Source organism: Corvus hawaiiensis, chromosome 2 (genome assembly GCF_020740725.1).
Source record: "Corvus hawaiiensis isolate bCorHaw1 chromosome 2, bCorHaw1.pri.cur, whole genome shotgun sequence".
Lineage (NCBI taxonomy): Eukaryota > Metazoa > Chordata > Aves > Passeriformes > Corvidae > Corvus > Corvus hawaiiensis.
The window spans coordinates 71,022,486-71,043,452 of record NC_063214.1 but is presented as its reverse complement, the minus strand read 5'-3'; the positions used below and the strand labels follow the sequence as shown (position 1 = coordinate 71,043,452).

The window sequence follows — 20,967 nt, the reverse complement described above, 5'->3', positions numbered from 1 at the left end:
TCACCTGGTTTCAGGTCTAAAAATCTTAGAAATAAGGTATCAATAAAGGCTATATTCCAGCAATACCGGGCATTTCACAGACAAGAGATTTTCATTGACCACACTTTACTTGCCCTTTACCATTCAGAGAAACCCTCTGTCACGAGTGTACTCTGAGGTTTAGGAGTCAGTTAATTACCTGAACCGAGCAGCTTATCAAGACAAGGGAAAGACTATAGTTTCTAATTATTTTCATCTACTTACAGTACTATTTTGCACAAATAAAACCTTTTCCCCTTCCCATAGTGTTTTGAGTGGGACAAATTCTTTCATTCTCTATAACCCACAACCAATTCTAGTGACCCCAGCAATACATCCAAGATAAAATGGGAAGATTTAGCTTTTTGTAGCATGTTGAAACTTATGATCTAGATTATATTTCTGGAATGGAAAAGCTTAAGATCTTAAAAAAATCAGAGCAAACATTAAGCAAAATTTCAGAAGGGATGAATCAGTGCACTTCTGTATCTGTTTATCCATGGCAACACTTTCCATGAAACAATTAGAATATCTATGAAAACAATTTCAGATGGCAAGTTCCACATCAAAGCTTAAACTAGATTATATACATACACATGCAGCAGTATTTATATTAAAATGTTAGCCAAGAGCTGCAGCATTTTGACAACATATCCAATTTTTAATTTTAGAAGAGATGTACAAATAGGCTTGTAAGTACAAGTATGTACACTTTACATGTACATTATGAAATCCAACATTTTATATAAAGACTAAATGCCTGACAGGTTTTATGTAACGCCCAAGCTTCATCTCAAAGGAACCTATTTCTAATTACATTTATTCTTCCGACTAGACTGCCACTTGATGGAAAAAGTTTACCTCCTCTTAAGAGAAAGTTTCTCAATTTTGTTTATTCCACGGGTGAGAAGCTGCAAAACTCTGGCAATTTTTTTTGCTGCTGGAGTACCTCAAAGGGACACACACCCAGAGTGCACCTTCTCCACGCTTGATGAGTCAGCGGGGTGGTCTGTGCAGCAATGTCTTGACTTGACAACATTTGTTTCCTTGCTAGTACAAAAACCTACTGTTAAACAGGGCTCACAAGAAAGGGTTGGCAGTATAGACACATGAACAGGATCTTTATGGATTCTGCCCAGTGGTAAGAACTGCAAGAGCCCTGTATTGTTAGTCATAAAGCTCCTTGATTTAGTCTTTCGTATGTACCCCTCCTTTCCATCTTGGTTGGGTTTATTCAGTCCCCAGGTTCTCTGTCCTTGCTGCCTCTCACCACACTCCTCCCACAGAATTAGAAGTCCTCTCCCGGCTCACCAGCAGCCACCCCCAGGAGCAGACCAGCATATCTGCTTTCACACTGTGCTCCCCTTGGGGGCCCATCCAGAACAAATGTTCCCATCTCACATTGGTCCTGCTAAGGTTCTAAGTAACTTTTTTTTTAAAAAATGTGAAACCAGCTTCCCCTCACTGATATCATAAATAGCTCAAAGTAGTACCACCCTCTTGGTACCCCCATAATTCAAATGTCATGCCACAGCTAAGTGTCACTATGCCTAAATGATGTTTGGTAAAAATGTTCTAATATCTCACACTGCCACCCTACAGCTACCCAAATCAAGGTATTCCTTAGGAAGCTCTTGAATTCTGGCTACCTGTGCCTCGAACATTAATTGCACATTCATTTTTCTGGTTTCACAGAATATTCTCACAGAATTACCCATACAGTCATATAAGTAGACACATTTGTGCCTTTAGATCATTTAGGTAGAAACACCAACAGCTGTAAAAATTACCCAAGTAGCTTTGCACTGAGTAAGTAAATTGATGGGCATGGCCTTCCCCCTATCCAGTATGTGATGCAATACTTCAGTACTGAACACATACAGTCTCAAAAAAAATTTACTGGTGTCCCTGAATGTTAACAACTCTCTGAGTCAACTGTGACAAAGTCTGGGATACATTCTTCAGGCAATCTTATCTAGAAAAAGACCATACAAAAGGGAAATCAGCCCTCCAATCCCGGTCTTGCCATTCCTTCCTCATCAAGGCACTGGTCACCAGACATGCCAATCTCATGAAGAGAGAAAGCAACAAAACAGCTGCCAAGGACTTGCATGGTTGTTTCACAACTGTGAACAGTGGACTCACCAGCTGTGAGCACTACACATAGATATTGTACATCACTCTATTTTGGGAAGTCCTTGGTGAGTTTAATTAGGCATATTCAATGCTGGATGGACTAAGGTCCAGGGCAAACAGTTTCTTGCGGCTTATGGTGTGAAAGTACCTTGGCTCACTGATGTATATTGTTCTGGGTGCCTGTGCATGAACATACTATGATGGTCCTTCATTTATTCACAGTTCTTCATCCATTCATTTACAAATTAACTACCTGTGCTCTAATCCAGAACCACACACCGCCATTTTCCCTATCTGTAAGAGTTACACACAACAGCTGCCACCACCACGGAAATGAGGACCAGCCTAATGCTCTCTTCAGTTATATCTAGTATTTTCTCAACAGTTCCAAGGTGATTCTGCAGAAGACAAGCTCTAGCCAAAACTTTGCTCAAAGCTCAAAACTCATCAATGTTAAGTCTTCATATCCAACATTTCAAAGTTTATGATGAGGTTTTAACATCACAAAGCTGTAACTTCCTTCTCACACCACACAAGCATGTATTTGGACCCTGTTCTTCCAAAGTCTGCTAACTGGAAATGAGTATAGCATCACATCCTTTTCCAGGAGGTAATCAGAATGATTTCAACCCCTTTTCCATGGAGTAACCACAGACTGAGAACATAGTTACAGAAGATAATTACTATTAAAAGGAAACTTTTATGGTTTTATTAGTCTTTAATATAGTATTACACAAATAGCCATAATTTGAAGATCAACATATTTGTACAGACACACAGAAAATACAATACCCCTGCTTTGAAGAATTTAGCTTTTGAATTGGCATTATAATACACTGTTTTGGTAAACATACTCAGTTAACATTCCCTGCCTGTATTTGTGGTCATGTTATTATCTGCAACCTATTTTTCTTCTGTATTCTAAAAAACATATATTTGGGAACTTCCTATAAACAGGTTCTTTTCTCACATGCCATTGAAGTGTTAATGCTTTGGGTTACTTAATGCTGGCAGGGACTTCACACACACATTTAGTCCTTCAAGCTCAGATGGTTAGGAATACTCCACAGACATTATTTGCACAGGTAACCTGATATATGTAATAAACTTTGAAAAATACAAAAAAACCCAGATTAATAATTTCTTCAGATAAAAGCTTTCATTTGTATCTTGTCATTACATCCAGTGTAATGTCCCCTTTTCAAAGCATACGCAGTAAAAAGGTTGAGGAGTTCCCTGTGTTTCATAGTTTCTATTCTACACAGAATGGCTGTAGCATATCACAGGAAAGGCATACGTAGCCTGATAAAGCTGGCTCCAACTGCAGCCAAAAGTGTTTTGAGAAAAGCAAGAAAAACTTCTGCATATTCTGTATTTCTCCCTAATCCTCTGCCACTAGTGTTCAACTATTTCTCACTCGAGCATTTCCTGAAAATGGATATGTTTTCTACCTGTAAAGTGATTCTCAAATTTATCTTGAACTTTTCCAGTCTCGTTTTGAACCCATGTAAAATTTAGTACCTGAAACATGATTTGATAAGGAGTTACAAAGGACCCCTACTTGCTCATTCTGGCAGTGCTCACCATTAAAGAGAAGTTGGGTGCAGTGAGTCACAAAACTGGGTGTGTACATGAGGAATAGTAACAATCAAAGCAAAATCATGGACTGCAGTGGAAATGTCAACCCAATAATTTAAGAAATATATATAAGCAGCAGCACCACCACCCTTGTAATGCAGAATCCCTCTTTGAAGGAATTTGCAACTGCTTTCAAATTTGTTCTCAAAGGACATTATATATTTCAACCTTTCCAGGGTAGCAAAAAACCCCTTAGGACTTAAAAGAGTAAAGAAATAGTTTCTTAGGTAGTCAGAATAGCCATTGCAGAATTTTAACAATTTGTCTCTACTAATATTTTAAAATTAAAACATTTTGGCTAGAAGGAGATAAAAGGTAAAATGAGAATGTCAAGGCTTATGGAAAATCTTTATGATATGAGGATATGTTGATACTACAACTTTTCCAAAGCACCCCTCAGAGGCTAAAAATATTTTGTGAACTACTTTTTAGGAGCTGGGGCAAGAGCAACTGAAATAAAAGGTTTTTAGAGCTATAAATATAATCATTGAGCATTCCTTGCACAGTAAGAGAACAAACTTCAAAGCCTGTGTTCCAGATGTAATGAAGCTCAGAAAGGTCAGACATCAGACTAACTCAGCATTCCTGTGAGTCTTGATGTAGATAATTCTTCAACATCAAGACAGTTACAGTTACGAAGTGACTGCTTACAGGGCTCAAAGCATTCATTCTGCAAGAACACTATCTTAGCTAAGAATGTAAAATTTTAAGATCCTGATTAGGAATCTAAGAACCAAAACCAACTAGGCATGCCTTAGCAAGTGTGCAGTGTTCCCAACATTACTATTTATCTCTTTCATCAAATCAGTTAATTAGGTTTTTCTCCTCCTGTTAATTACAATGCATCCTAGAATTATCTGTTAAGATGTCAAGTGTTCAAATGAACATATCCTCAGAAGAAAAGGAAGAGAGGAGGAGCCTCCCTAGTCATTTCTGGAGAAACACAGGATGCATAGACTTTTTTTGTTACGTATTTCAGTGCTGCTTCTACAGCTTGGAAACAAACCAGACCTAGTCACCTGGGAAATGGACTTTTTCTTTGCTTCTCCATCATATTATTGCTCTTGGTTCTTTCACTGACTTTCTTGCGTTGATTCTGAATCTCCAAGAGGGTGTCTTTCAGCAATTTCCATGACATTCATTAATTTTACCCTTTTAGCTGTACCTCATATTTAACTTTCTCATCAGGAGAACAAGATGAAGGTAATTTTATGGGAAATGTGCAATAGTTACCTTGGCTAGGGCTGAAATCCAAACAAAGTCTAATAATGCCATTGAAGGGCTTGGCTTTATTCTGATAGAAATTCTAAGTGTTAAAAAATTATGCATACAAATCTTACTACAGAAGTCATAAATTAATACAGCAGCAGCAAATTATTGTTACCAAAAAAGCATTTTGGAAAACACTAAAAATTAATTGAAACTGAAGATTTAAAGTGGTAGTGATTTTCAAGACCTACACAGCTCTTCAATTCAACAGATTACAAGGCACTTCATATACAAACGTAGCAGCCATGTGTAGGGAGTAAGAAGTTCTGACAGTAGTTTTTATCACAGGGGGATGGCAGCTTTGCCCAAGAAATATTTTGGCCAGCAGTTTTCAGAATGGATTTTTTAAAATTCATTACTGAAATCTTCATTTGATACAAATATTCTTGAAGAGATAACATGCCCCTATTTAAATATTACTAGTAACTCCAGCACATACATACATAGAGTTAGTAATTTTAGTATTAGAATCCTGTCACTGAAGTATGCAACACCCAGATTATAAAAAAGTGTTCACAGAAGGGGAAAATAATTAGTTTTAATGTTTCTGTTAACAATGAAAGTATAATGTAATAAATGAAAATCTAATGATGAGGTTCTTGCATGTTCCACAGAGATTCTAAATGCATTCTAACATTTATTTGTTCAGTAAATTTATCCAATTATCTTCGCACCTAAGACAGTCCTCTAGGCTTGTGTACAATTAATAAGACATAGGGATCATAATTTAGTCTAATTTAAAAACCCATTTGATTAATAGAATTTATCCCCTCTCTCCCATCACCTAAAAAGTTTAAGACAGATGACTAATATCAGCATCAACCTCACTCCAGATGAATTCTAAAATGCACCACAATTATGAAGAACGAAAAAAATAGGGATAAAAGATTCAAATTAAAAAGATTATGGAGAGACTAGAATAAATCTCTAAGTTGCGTAGTCAGCTTGCATCTGACTGGAAAGAAAAACATTAAATGTGTAAACACAAACATGCAGACAACTTTTTGCATACTTTTCTTAATCTATGAAACACAGACAAATGTTATCAAGAAATGTCAATGATCTTTATTCAATTTTGTTTTTTATTTGAGAAAAGCATTTCTTAACTTAAATAGTAGAAATACTCCTAAAGGCATTTTGACCTGTAGCAAATCATAATATTATAAATTTAATTATAAATTTACATTATAAATTTAATAACTTTAAAAAACTGAGCTATGTACCTCAATCCAGAAATGCTTAAATAATACAAAATACTTTGAAATCTTTATAGAACTAACCTAAGGCTCTAAATGATTTCTGTAGTCATCACCCTGACTTAACACAACTACAGAAATATGGTTTAAAATTCATCATCCGTGCATCTGTGCATATTCAAATAAGACAAAAAAGTACATACTTAAATATATCCTATTACCCAATGGACAGAGGCAGGAATTTAAACCTCTCACTAGCTTTTACAACACCAAGAGTTTTTATGCACAGTGTCCACTGCGAAGTTGAAGGAATAGCACTGCCATAACACAATTTCCTTGCATACTTGTTTTCCATTCACTGCATACCTATTTTGTTTCTTTCTCTTCATTATTCTACACTTCTCATTTTATCATTACAAAGACAGGAAAAGAAAAATCACTTTACGTACATCATGTAAGCAGCAATCGGCTGTTAAAGAGTACAATTTTTTTTGTCACTAAGAAAAAAAGGTTTTGTAAAATCACACTAACTATGAACTTCCCTCGTGTTCCCAGTAATTCCAGAATTTTTAAGCCAGTTTCCACTGATATAGCTGAGTCCTGGGAAAAGACATTATACTCCTTTTAGAGGAAATTTAAAGGAAGTCAACAATCAAAGGCAAGAGATGGTTCTTGTAAGTGAAGTGCTCTAGTATGAGTTCACCCCATATTAGACCTCTGAGTTCACTTTAAGAAAAGGAACCACTTAAGTTTGACATTGAACCTTACAGGAAACTAGAAAATTTAACCATCAGGAAAAAACCCAACAGCAAACCACAGTGCACTTCTACTTTTTTGGTGTTGGTTTTTTTTGGTTGGTGGTGTCTTGGTGGGTTGGATGTTTTTTCTTTCGGCAATGAGAAGTAACAGATTAACAGTCAACAGTTTGAAAATAACACTCAAGGAATATTCAAAAGAAGGAAAAGCTGGAACATATGTAGCATCTATACTTAACTGTGTTGATGATGGAGCTGTTACAAAATTGCTGTCCTCAAATATCAAACAATTTAAGGTTTTTGGCATTGTTATAGGTAAATGAAACATGGATTCTTAGACAGAAATTACAGCTGCATAATGGCAAAGGGAGCAACAAAACTTACGTCCTGACATCACAGTGATCTACTTTAAGGTTGAAACAGCAGATCCTTTCTCAATAGAACTCTTTAATGAATATTATCACTTTGGTATTTTCTTGGCATTTGTAAATAGCTGTTCACAGAAAACTACCACAAACGTGTAAAAAAAAAAAGAAAATAACTACACTTGACTAGAAAATTGGGTATTAGTTACACTTCTGATCACAAGATATGCCAGGGGCTTTATTTAACCACCATTCAGGCCAGTCAACATTCCACATACTTCTGAAGCTTTCAAACATGTTTGTTTATACAGATTATGATACCAGTGGTAACTACGATGAGTCACCTTGTTTTTACTAAAGTAGAACAAGCTGTTATAATCACTTAAATACAGAACTGGACAACACAGGTTTTCCTTTTTTATCTTAGGGGGTTTCTGGTGATATTAGAAAATTTATTTGTTCCACAGAACTGTCACATGTGAGTCCACAGTAAATTCAGAATTTGGAGTCTTTTAAGTTAAGGTATTTATACCATCTCAACATGCCAGTTAGTTACTTTGCAGTTCACTTAGGTAAATGATTTGGAATGTGGAGAAATTCATGGTCTTGACACCTGTAATGTGGTTAGAAGTGGGGTAGTTTTGAAGGGAGGCATCTACATTTCAAAAAAGGCTAGTAAGGGTTTTCCATGTTCCCAAGCAGAAAATAATCTTCTGAGGAACAATCTACTTCTTCAAACTCCAAAACCCAGCATTAATCAACTTATTAATTTACTTAACATGAGGAAAGGAGAGTTTTACTTAATTGGAGGGCTTATCACTCGAAAAAGCTCTAAGAGCACAGAAGCTTAAGTTTATCAAACAAGATTCCTATATTTCTAATAGCAGGGGAACTTTCCTCCTCAAAATAAAGCAACAATATGAAAAAATGACACATTACTTGAGTGGGAATACAGCTGAGCAGAAAAGTATTTCATCCATGGTTCTTAAGTTTAAAAGCAAATACAGAAGAATTGCAAAGTTAGTATTTTTATTAAGTAAAAGTGCAAACTCGAATTATGATATGCAAGACTGATTTTCAAGAGTTTCTAGTGCATATATGAAATCCCCATGTCTTAGTATATCTTACCACAGTGAAACGTACGAGTCTCATTAGAAAAAAACCCATGTTGACTCATATTAGCATTTTATTTTGACTCAGGAGATCTGCTTCAAACAAGTTTCCTGGTCCTCCCCACTTAAACAGCTTTGATTTCCACATTGTGGAGTCATCATCTCAGAGTTTGCAAACTGAATTCCTTTTTGACAACCCAACAACCCCTACAATGTGCTCTAACCACTAAAAGGCATTCTGCACCCTTGGGCCTGTTCAGCTGAACTAGAATTAATCTGAAATCAAGCCCCTTAAACTCATCGTGGATATCAAGTCCTCTGACCCATCTCATTTGCTCTAGAATTACCCCTATTGTTTCACATCATCAGTTAGAAATCACATTTTTTCAGTCCTTAGGTAATGCTATTTCTTCGGTAGTATCACCACTGCAATTTAGAAGCTAGACATAAAAATTAAAAGCTTTAATAAATTTGTTCCTATGCTTAAGTTAACAACATTTTAACTGATTACTACTTGTAATTAAAAATGCTTTAGAGCAAAGAAGGTTCATCTAGTACTTCCTTAGAGTAGATGACTAGTAGCACAGTCAGTTAATGAACTGATCTCTTCCTTTAAAAAAAAAATTGTATTAAACAACAAATTAAATCCAAAATTAAAGACACATGACAAACTTAACCTGAACAACTTTGATTACTGTCCATAGTTTTACATTACCTCATAGTTTACCACAGCTAACATTCTAAATTTACAAAAATTAAGGAAAAGGTATTACGGAACATGAAAGTAACACTGCTTGTAAATAGGCAAAAAATCTACCATAGTTTCTTTCTCCATATGAACAGAATTATACATTTGTATAGACAATAAATTTTACACATGGAGTATGAAAGACTGAAAAGAGACAGTAGTAAGAAAAAAAGTATGTAACAAACATAAATGTTCATGACTGCTCTCTATCCAAACTTCATAAAAACTATTATTGAAGTCATCTTACAAGATGATTTTTCTACTTTCAACTAAAGAAAAAAACCCCACAACAGGTTCAGAGTTTGACCACTGCTACTGTACAGTATACAATCCACATTCTTGCTATGAAATGAATAATTATGTTTTCTTGCCTCTAAAGGATTGCAGGAGAAATACCAAACTTTCATCTTGTTACTGCATTGATAACGGGAAAAATGTACTCCCAGAATTAAGTGTGTAACTTCATTTAAACAACGAATTTGTACTTCAATTTGTTCTTTTTAAGCAAAAAGCTAGTCCTTCCTCCTACCTACACCTCCTAGATATAAACACTGTTATACCTTTAGATTTTTATATGTTTTTTAAAGACACTTACTGTTCTAAGAGTTGATCATATTTTCTTAAAGAGTCCTTTTCAGCAATAACTGCTCTTTCTTTTTCAGCAACAGCATTATCTCTTGCTTCTCTCAAATTTCTGAAGGAAACAAAAATTATTCTGTTAAGAATGTTAGAAAAAAGACTGGTTTGCTTCATTAATTACTGCTCTCTGATCTGAACTTCAATACTACATTCTTCAATTCTCACGGAATGACAGAAGGGTCTGTCTATCTATTCACCTATTTAGTACAGAGCGTTTACTTAAGGTTACTTTCATATATACCAGCAAAGCTTCCAGTTCTGAAATTCTAAAAAACAATTATCAAATCACCTATTCATATGTGGAAACATGTAACTCTAATTATTCTAGAATATTAGAACTAAAAATTACTTGTTTTTTGCAGGAATTAAATAACTTCCAATGATTTTGCTTGGTACTTTGCTAGTAATGGCAGGATTGCTGTCTGCCTAGCGGAGATGATTCACAACTTTTATGAGAGAGCAAGAAAAGTTTAGGTGAGCATAGAAATCCTACTTCCACATACAACTAATTGTCTAGTTACTCTGATAGATAGGTTATTACATATCATTGATGTCTCCTGGGTTTTATTGCTGGCAACATTTTTGATCTGCGAAGAACCACAAAAGAACGTTTTATTACAATCAATTGATCAATTGATACTTTTTTTTTTAACCAAAGATCAGTCAAGATGTTCAAACTACCTCAATCATTAGTTTACTGACACAAATGAGAACAGCAGGATATTTAGAATAAAACATACAGTTTTTGTGTTAAAAAATTGGCACTAGTTATTAATAGACTGTTATGCTACAAGCAGGCTACAGATCAACACTGCAGTAGACTGTACTGAGGGGAAGCCCTGCTTAGATACTGTATATAACCTCTGTGTTCAATTTTTAGTGTAACACAGCACCAGCCAATTTGCCAGAGCTAACAGTGGTTGTTGAGGATCAGACATCTGTGTTATGACTGTTTTTAAGATTTTACTCTACTGCTGGTTTGCTTCTATGACGAACATTCATCAGCATTTGGAACATATTAGACGATCTTAAAGATTCCTTTCAGTTTTGTTTTATCTAAAAGGAATCCTATTCATATGCTACAAACGTGAGCAAATTCAACCACAGCTGCAAGGCAAGCTAAAACCATGGCTAGCAGCAATGACTAGGGGGTTTCACTTCAACACCACGTTCTTCATCTAAACTAAACTGCTAATGTGGATGCAACCAAGATCTTCCCACTGAAGTTTTTTTTTTCTCCCTCTCCCCATAGCAGCTTTCTGACTTAAGTCAAAGTGAAATTAAAGTCTCAGGCAAGTTTTGAAGAAAAGTGAAAAGTCAAGATATAAAAGGAAATCATTAAGCCCATGGAAATGTTAACCTAGGTCATTGTATACTAAAGGTATATAATTTTTGGTTTAAAGACTATTTCCTAGAATGAAAGTTATTGGTGGCACTTTTCTGAATTCAAAGGAATTCATACGAACAGGAAACAGTTACTTAGAAAAAATTAACAGCATTATGTAGCAGTTAACTGGCTATTGGAGAAAGATAACATAATTTTCTTAAAAAAATGAGTTACTAGGCAGAATTTAATGCAGAAATTTAGTGCAGAAATTCAGGGACTGACCTTAAGATCAGATTCTTTAAAACTGACTCATACAAAAATATGGGAACATAGCAATAAATTTCATTAATTTATTAATGATATTTAGATAACAATATTAAGATCAAGCATATTATGTCTTAAGAGTAGGAGTCCAGAGCTGTATCCTTAAGACCAGAATAGTGGGAGTGGGATAAAAATTAAACAGTAGGAAAGATACAGAGACTCATTTAGAGAATAAACTATTTTGCCTAGCTGAACAACTAATCAATTGAAAATGCAATAGGTGGAAAAAGTACACAAGTGAGGTACTATTCAACCAACAAGACAACAACCACAGATGTGAGGCAAATTCTGTTGAAATACTCTCTTTCCACAGAGCCAGGGCACACACCAGTGATGCTGCCAGATTTTGGTTGTGTGATTGCCATTTCAAAGGAGGTGAAGCAACTACCCAATGGCTGCACATGAGCAGCCTTATCAGGTATCTAGCCAGCCAATCACAAAAGTGAAAGTAACCTTCTGAAATGGGACAGAAATACTATCTAGAGGCTCAAGAATGGGCATGGGGGGGGAAAAAGGTGGGATGAGGACAGGCGAGGCAGCAGCTCATGGGTGTGTTTATGAAGTTTTCGAACAAACATCTTGGCAACTGCCATTTACTGCACTTTGTCACATCCCTAAACCGTTCCAGAGTGCACAAACTGGATTCTAGTCAGATTCAACCAAGTCAGAAAAGGTGCTCAGGGAAAACATCTCACATGCTCAAGACTACTAAATTGTGTTTGATCTATGGGAACAGACTACAGCTAATCCAATGTCAAACCTCTTGCAGACATTCACATGCCCTGTGAATTCACTCAGGCTTGCCATTGCAAACATAGCCCATGCTTACAACAACCATACAAGTGAAACTGATGCCAAAAAATTTAGGCATTAAAGCATCACCTTTTTATTAGTGGCCCCCTCCCATTTTAGTTTCTTGAACTGATTCATCCAAGTATAAAGTAAGTGCCAATAAATTCAAAGGAACTATCAGGCTTGGCAAAGTGGCAAAGAATTTGAGCAACTGAGTATTAGATTAGTTTAGCTGTAATACCATTCCATGCTTTGAGCAGGAGGATGAAACCAGCACCTTAACTTTATTTTCAGCCACAAACAGCATCTCATCACATTACACAAATTCAGTGCAAATTGTTTAGCTCACAATTTGAGGTTTCATTTACCTTACCATTGAGGCAGACTGCCTTATGGTGGAATTTTTCGGTATATTATAGAAAGAACATATGCTAGAAAGCCTTTTTTTTTTTTGCAAAACATGTAGGCAAATCTAAGGGATTTGCATTTCAGAAGTAATTATTTCAAAATGAGTAACAAAACTTCTGTAAAGCAGTTCCAGATACAAGTGAAATATCTTTCAGTAGCTTTCTCAATGATATACAGACCCATGTCAAATTTCCACAAGGAGTGCATGTTTAAATTCATACTTTGTAATTCAAAAGAGATTTGCATACAGGAAGTGGTGTGGATGTATATGCGTGTGCATGTATTTTACTCATACTTGCAAAACTACACAATGATGTAATTGTTTTTTAATTAGAACCTTGCCACTGACTGAAAGACAGCAGAAGTTGTGTTCTTTTTCCACTCTTCCCAGCAGTAACAAAACTACCTATTAGAGGAACAGATGCTGATGCCACAAATATTTTATTACTGTCATTTCCTTCTCCATACGACACGTTCAGGACATCTACAGTGAAGTTAAATTATTAAACACTCCTCCCATTTTAAAGGAATAAAATGGGCAAAAAATAAGCTAAGAAAGAAATTTGGTGCCAAAGGTCCAAATCTCTCCAATCCCTAAAGGCTTATGTATGTGCATGTAATTCCATGGTATTCATCTGGATGGCACACATACAAACTCAGTATGCAGGTCTTTGCAGGACTAGAATCTTCCTCAAAAGAGAATTTTAAAGTAATTTACAGGAAGTAAATACTTTTTTTCAATCACAATGCTCTAAAAAAATCTCAACTAGATTTATTTCATAAAGGATGAAGTCTTCTCTCTTCTAGGTTTTTTCTGCCTTGTTTTTTTTGCATCAACAGCTTCTCTTCTGGATTCCTGGCACAGCTTCAAGATTGCCCCTATAGCATGACAGGTAAAGTCATCCTGTATTAATTAACTAACACTATACATCTCAACAAACTTCAAACCACCAATGCTTATGTAGAACATGAATTTTAATAATCCTTTTCAACTGATCATGTTGGATGTCCATCATTTAGTAACATATACTTACTGTACAAGTATAATTTCATTTTAGTTTTTACAAGATTCCCAACAGTTTTACAACTGAACTTAAATTCTTACATTTTGAACACCTTTCAAAGAGTCAGTCAGCTAGGATTATACCTACGCACAAAACAGTGCTTGGTCATTTCTCCCCCAATTAGGTTATTGCCTACACCTTACCTACCTGTTTTCACGTTCATACATCTCTTTTGAAGTGCTTCTTAGTTGCTCAATTTCTTGATTTGTTTTCAATCTTATTTGTTCCAACTCTTCATTGAGTCTCTTTTCATATTCTGCTTTATAGTGGTCTCTGTAAATAAATATATTGCACAGGTCAAAATATCAAAACTTCAGGTACAGCTTTACAAGAGCAGAGTTCTTCTTGATTTTACATTTTATTTCAATCTTCAGTCATTTACCTCTCAACAACTTAAAATACTTATCAGCCTATGTTGATACATAAATTAAATGAAAATCAACCAGGAATAAATAATATTTAACTGTGAATAAACAGAAGTTTTCTGCACACAGATTTAAACTTTTTAAAGTAATGTAATATTGATTAATCACATAACTTTAACATTCTTCCAGAAATTCTTTGTCAGCCTCTACTCAAGTGCTTATATTAAGTAATCACTTAATTCCTCACTTTCTTCTTCATCACTGGGTAAGGATTAATTAACTTACTGACTTGCAATGCTGCCATGCCACTAGAAGACTTCTTTGTGTACTACCTGCACCTCATGAGGGAAAAAACATCACAAGAAACACTGCAGATTAAATGCAGTGGAGATTTGTAAAGTCAAAAAACCTCAAGATTTGGGAATTTATCCCATCAATGTGACATACAAACTATTTAAAACACAAAGTTTTTAAGCAACAGATATCAGAACATATCAGGACAAAAGAATTTCATTTCAGAGAAATACTGACATCTTTTTGTAACTTTGGAAGTTACAGATTGCAGGGAATCTCATAAAGAATCTCTCCTACAAAAATAGGGTTATGTTGTAAGCACTTAATAGTTAAGGAGCGTCAAGACTTTATAGCATCTAGTTAATGTTCAAGAAAAATCAATCAGCAGTAAAGCCACTGGTAAAAATCACAGGTTTGGAAACAAAAGCATATTATGAAGATATGTGCATTTACAACTGTAAAAGGTTTTAGACTTCATTTGATTTCCAATCATGTGATAGCCCATAATTTTTAGAGATCAGTATGTGAGCTGGTCAAAAACTCCCTCACATTAACTAAAAGCTGCGAAATATTAAAATGGAGAGTGCATGCTGACCAGGTTTTCCTGTTTTCTTTTTATTCAGACACTGAATTTCAGTTGACCCTTCAAGGCAAAAGTAAACTTATTTCTTCTTCCTCAACTGTGCCACACTATAGCAAACACTGTATGAAGACCTTTTACACAATAAAGAGGTTTATCATAAAAAAACCAAGAACAACATGATTTCTTAAAACAGCATTTCAGAGTAAGACTTTTATTTAAAATACAGAAGTTCTGGGTGAACATAGTTCTGAGATATAAACATGCTAAACAACTTTAAAAAACTGAGCGACTGCACTGAAAGGAAATATAGTGTTTAAAATTCTTCTGATATGGGCTGGAGCTCCATAACTGATCATTTCAAGAATGCCCTTCTATTTTCACTTAGATGACAATTTTTGGTTTAGTTGTCTATCAGGAGAGTTGTATTAGCACACTTCCTCTTAGTTATACAGAACATAGGATTTATGGATATACACTGAAAAAAAAAAGTTCATTTTATAATTAACTGAGTAAACCTAAGACAACAATTGCCATGAACTCCCAATGCTGAAAGTTTACTTCCACTACTATGGTCTTATATCAAAGGTTTAAAAAAATGTTTGTGATCCACATTATGACCCAAGAAAAGTGTTGTGCTTTTAGTTACAAAAATATGGATTAGCTTTCTGAAAAATAAAATTAATTAAATGGGATTTGTGCAAGAAACAAGGGAAAACAGTTAAATAACCTGCCTAGTGATAGAAGTGAACACACAATAACTTGCCTGGACGCAACATATTTTTCATACATTTCTTCCCTAGCTTTTTTGGCATCCTCCAGCTGAATCTGGAGTCTTTCAAGACGATCTTCTTCATGTGCACAGCGAACACTGAGCTCCATGTTCTGGCGATTAAGATAATCTTTATCTTTTTGCAACAAGTTGAGGGATTGTTGTATGGTTGCCAGCTATAAAAGGTATTAAAAAGAACACTTTAATACGAATTTCAAGATAAATATTTAACCTATGTACACATATCTGCAATTTAATTTCAGCTCTCTTCCATGAAATCACCTGAACCAAAAGACTTTATTTACACTTTAGTTTAAGTAAGTTGATGAAGCTTTAAGATGAAAAAAGACTTAATTAACATTTTAATTTTATGAGTTTTCATTATTTATTTCCAGTAGTTGGCACCTGAAAAAAAGGTCCTTTCATCTACGTCAGTATCGAAATGGTACTGAAGTACTGAATAGCAACAGTACTGAGTAGTGCTATGTCAGAAATACTGATGGAGAGTCTTGGTGCCAACCTGTCACAATGACTATGACTGTCTCAGAAACAGAAGTGAAACGTTTAAGGGCACCAGGGTGATTAGTGCTCCATAAACAAATGGTAAAACTGTTAGTTCTGGGGCTGATGTATGGCATGATTGTTGTGGACAAGGCAATGCTCCAGGCATGCCCCAAGGGCAAAGAGCTGGTGTTGCTACAGAAGGCTGAACTGATGCCAAAGCAGAAACAAGAATAAGTTGAGAACAGCCGCGTTTGCCACCAGATCAATCATGTTTACTACACCAAGAAGTAAAGTGAGACGGAGTAGTCACCATCCATTCAAGGTGAACACAGAGAACAGCCGAAGAGCATAGGGCCACTGTTGCAAGGTGGCCCAACTCCATAACCATGATAACAAAACACAGTTTCGTCCCACTAAAGAATTTTGCCATTTAAGCTCCTGAGGATGTCACACACTAAATTCAAAGAATAATAACTTATCAGAAACATGTCTCCTAAATCTATGAAGACATCATGTACATGGTTTAGATAGAATTCACCTTTTCTAAGTCATAGACGGACTAAAGGTTACTTAAGGAAGATACTGGAGAGAAAGACATGGAGCAAGTAGCTAAACAGATGAAAATTCACACAGAAACAGTGCTCTTAGAGCCATGCTCCTCCCCATCAGCCCTCTTGCTGAGCACCATACTCACTGTGAGGTTAAAAATGCCTGTTCTATACTTTATTTAAGAAAAAAAAGTAAACATGCTTTCTCTCCAAATAACATGTTATATGTATATCCATAGTGAACAGACACCATGGACTACTACATGAAGAAAGCAAGCAGTTACTGCTCCTATAAATACTCCTCCTCTGGAACAAGTACTGTGTAAAAAATTCCAGTTGGATGTTCTTCCAATCCAGGACTTGATACTGTATCAGTATACACAAAAACCAGCACACATCTTCCAGGATATTTAAGTAATCACAAAGTTTGAAGTGGTATTTTAGTTTAAACTAGAGCTACTTTTATTCACTGATTAATTTAGTATAAAGTAAATGAGAAAAAGCCATTGTCGCTGCTATTCTGCAGTACTTGACATGTACATATAAACTTGATGTACAGGACAATACTTTTTTGGGCACTGTTGCATGCTGAGAACAAACTTGACTTTTGATGTCCTCTTATGGTGCTAGACTGAGGAATAAAGAGACTAACAAAGCCTTCAGACTGATACCAAAGAGGTATTTTCTAATAGAAACTCAGTTTTTTCCCTAATATTTCTGAAAATCTCTCTGTAAAACTAGGCAGAGCAATGCTATCTTTAAAGTGGCAGTTATAGCCACTATTTTATCTGTAACATTGTCATTTATACAGAGACACTAACGAGCACCATGTCTCCTGGATACTCTCAGAAGTAGTCTGTCTCATTTACTCAGCTGCTAAAGTGTTAACACACAGAAGATCTTCCATATTATTCTTCCAGGGCTCTGCTTCCCTGGCTGAACCCCTGCCTGCTCATGGGAAGTGGAGAATGAATTCCTTGTCTTGCTTTGCTTGTGTGTGGAGATTTTGCTTTGCCTATTAAATTGTCTTTATCTCAACCCATGAGTTTTCTTGACTTTTACTCTTCTGAGTCTCTCCCCCATTCCACTGGGATGGGCGAACGGCTGTGTGGGGCTTACTTGCCAGCTGGGGTTAAACCATATCAAGCATACTCACAGCATTCATCTTCCACCGGTAAATTTTCCCCTGGGCCCTCCCAGGTTCCTGAGCTTATTGGCAGAGTTCAGTCTGTCTTTGCTTCAGCCTTCTAAGTCACATACCTAGGAAAATGGCATGTATGTAATGGCTAGGGAAAAATGGGAAGCACTTGGCCAGTGTTGAGGGAGATAGCAGATGTTGCTGTGAGGCTGACCAGCCGTTTGAAGTATCATAGCAAGTGATCAAGGCTTCTGATTACCAGAATCCTCCTTTAAGGAGAAGCACTCAGTTGGGTTGGTAAATCTAATCTCAGTCCCTGCAAGGATCATGAAGCAAATCCCGCTGGAAGCTATATCCATATATACGGAGGAAAAGGTGTCTGGAAAAACTTGTAGAAATTTACGAAGGCCAAACCTAGCAAACCCGACAAAAATGTTAGCTCTATGGATGGGGAGGACCACTGTCCATGTCATTTACTTGACCTTTTGCATGGCTTTCAGCCACCTCCCATAACAGCTCTATGGAAAAACTGGCAAAACACAGATCAGATAGACAAACATCAGTTGAACAAACTGAACATGGGACAGAAACGTGTGCTGACAGCAAAGAACGCCAAGTGGCTACAAGGCTATATTAGGAACAATGTGGACAATGGGTTAAAGAAAATTATTATCCTGTGTTCCACACTTGTGAGACTATATTTGGAGTGCTATGTCCCATGACATGCGTGTCCTAAAGACATGCATTAACAAACTGGAGCAGGACCAGAAGATCTCTACCAAGATGGTCATGAACTGCAGCATATGATGTACACAGGGTTAAGAGAAATACTTGGAACTTTCTACAGCCTTCAGAAGAGAAGGTTGGGGGAAAATATTATTTTTATCTTCACCTATCCAAGTGGAACACATAAAAAGAGCCAGATTCTTGGCAGTACATAATGACAGGACAAGATGAACAGAGAAAAGCTGCAGCAAGTGATTAGTTTTTACAAATGCATTTTCACAAAAGGGCAGAAAAACACTGGAACAGATTGTCCAAAAGGCTGTGGAATCTCCATCCTTGGAGACATTAAAAACTCGACAAAGCTCTAAGCAACTTGACCTAATCTTGCTCTGCATTGCATGGGCGGGTTGGAGCAGCTGGTCTCTTAAGACCATGGTAATTAAATTATTCCATGATCCTGACAAACTTGACTAGACAAATAATCAAATTCCTGAGGTGAAGAAATACACAATTACTAAAGTAAGAACTTTATGTTTACCTCTTTTGCTAAGTCATTTCTTTCTTTAGTTTGTGTTTTGTGTGACACCTCTAGTATTTCATGTTTTCTTCTGAGTTCTGCCAATTCATGCTCAAATACATCACGTTCACTGTGAAAGCAAAGTGAAACTATTAGATGCATAGTGTAATGAACAAGATTCCTGTGCCTTTTTAATTTGTCAGCTTTTTTCTAGTTCACGACACTGACTTCTTCCAACCAGTCACTCGCAGAACAATTGGTGATACTCTTACCTTTTACAGTTATTAACACCTGCAACAGTATCTTATTATATGAAACAATATAAGGTAATTTAAATACTCAGAAACAAAGAAAATTCTACAATACTCAAACTCCCATCCTAAATTATTTAGTTCTCCTCTTACTATTCCTCTTTAGTGTAACTTTTGGCTATACATTTCTCCTCTTAGCAATCAACTTTAAGCACCCTTATCCATCGTTTTAGCTTTAATAAGCTTCTGATGCTGTTTTCCATGACATTCTCTTTAATCTTTTGCAGACACGGAAGTCCAATGAAAAAGTGAAGCAACTTCATTCCCATTTTCCTAACAGAGCAGAAAGCAATGTATATGTGTTCTCAGTAGGTACTCTCTCCCGTATACTGCCCCTTGAAACCAGAGTGGATTGTCACATTTAAAATATACATGACACATGACACATATGCAAAAATTGTGCTGCTGTCCTGAGCAAGAGTGCTTTCCGGATGCACAAGCATTGCTACGTCTCCACTCTCACCCTGTCAGAACAGTGAAATGAATGAGCCAGTATGAGCTTGCAGTTTAGAAAAAAATCTAACCAATATTATATTAAGCATAGCATAGCTTTAAAACTGAGATAACTTGTAGTACAGCAGAACTAGAAGATTTGACACAGTATTTTTTAAAGGCAGAAACAAGTCTGGAAGTGATTTACTCCTGCAGTGCTCCCAAATATCCTCATGCAGTTATGCCAACATAGCTCTCTCCTCCCCTTCGTCTGTGCCTACCCAGCTGAATACAACCTACTCTCTCAAATACAGTTTTGGCACGTTCATTCATGCTTTTCTCAACTCATGACTATTTTAAACACACACTGTTGAACACTGGGGCCATTCACATGAAAGTTATTACAATCCACTTATTAAGATGCAGTTGCACATAGGAAGCAAACCATAGCATCAATCCACCCTATTTGCAACAAGATGGCAGACAGATTCCAAGGTTGGTTTAGTACATATAGCTGTGAACCAAAAATGCTGTGAATCCAGAAGACAGATTCTCCTTCAAATGACTTAGTGGGCAAAGTCATTCATGTCAGTAACTATGCCTGAGTTCATTCCATGTGAACAACTAAGGAGCTGACAGCATCTTTTCATAATCCCCATTTTTGAATCTGTTTCACAACAAATGTGCCAAAGACCAGATTTCTTGCACTTGCAAGCACAATGAAAAAGCCATTTGGAAGCTGGACTGTGAAGTATACATCTATGAGTATATTTAGAAGAAATCTATTTTCACTATTTTGCAATTGCTTTTTGCAAGATGGATATTCAAAACATTGGCTATAACAGTACAGCAATCCGTATTTTAAAGAAGCTAGACACTGGAACTTCCTGCAGTTAAACCAATTCACTAAGGTAATCCTAAGATTATCTGACAGAGTTCTCATAACAGTCCTTTCAAATTTATGGTTTCAAGGATATCTTAAGTTGTAA

The 20,967-nt window shown here is 36.1% G+C and overlaps 1 protein-coding gene across 7 annotated transcripts in view; it reads right to left on the bottom strand.

The window, feature by feature from the left end:
* The window catches only part of PIBF1 (progesterone immunomodulatory binding factor 1), a 107,890-nt gene that overhangs the window by 67,739 nt on the left and 19,184 nt on the right, over positions 1 to 20,967 (bottom strand). For all 7 annotated transcript variants that reach the window (XM_048295568.1, XM_048295572.1, XM_048295564.1 and 4 more), the window contains exons 7-10: positions 19,257 to 19,365; positions 15,797 to 15,978; positions 13,939 to 14,064; positions 9,833 to 9,931 (exon numbers count right to left, since the gene is read on the bottom strand). In XM_048295568.1, the coding sequence (XP_048151525.1) occupies positions 9,833 to 9,931; positions 13,939 to 14,064; positions 15,797 to 15,978; positions 19,257 to 19,365 (516 nt within the window). The remainder of the gene's footprint in view (positions 1 to 9,832; positions 9,932 to 13,938; positions 14,065 to 15,796; positions 15,979 to 19,256; positions 19,366 to 20,967) is intronic.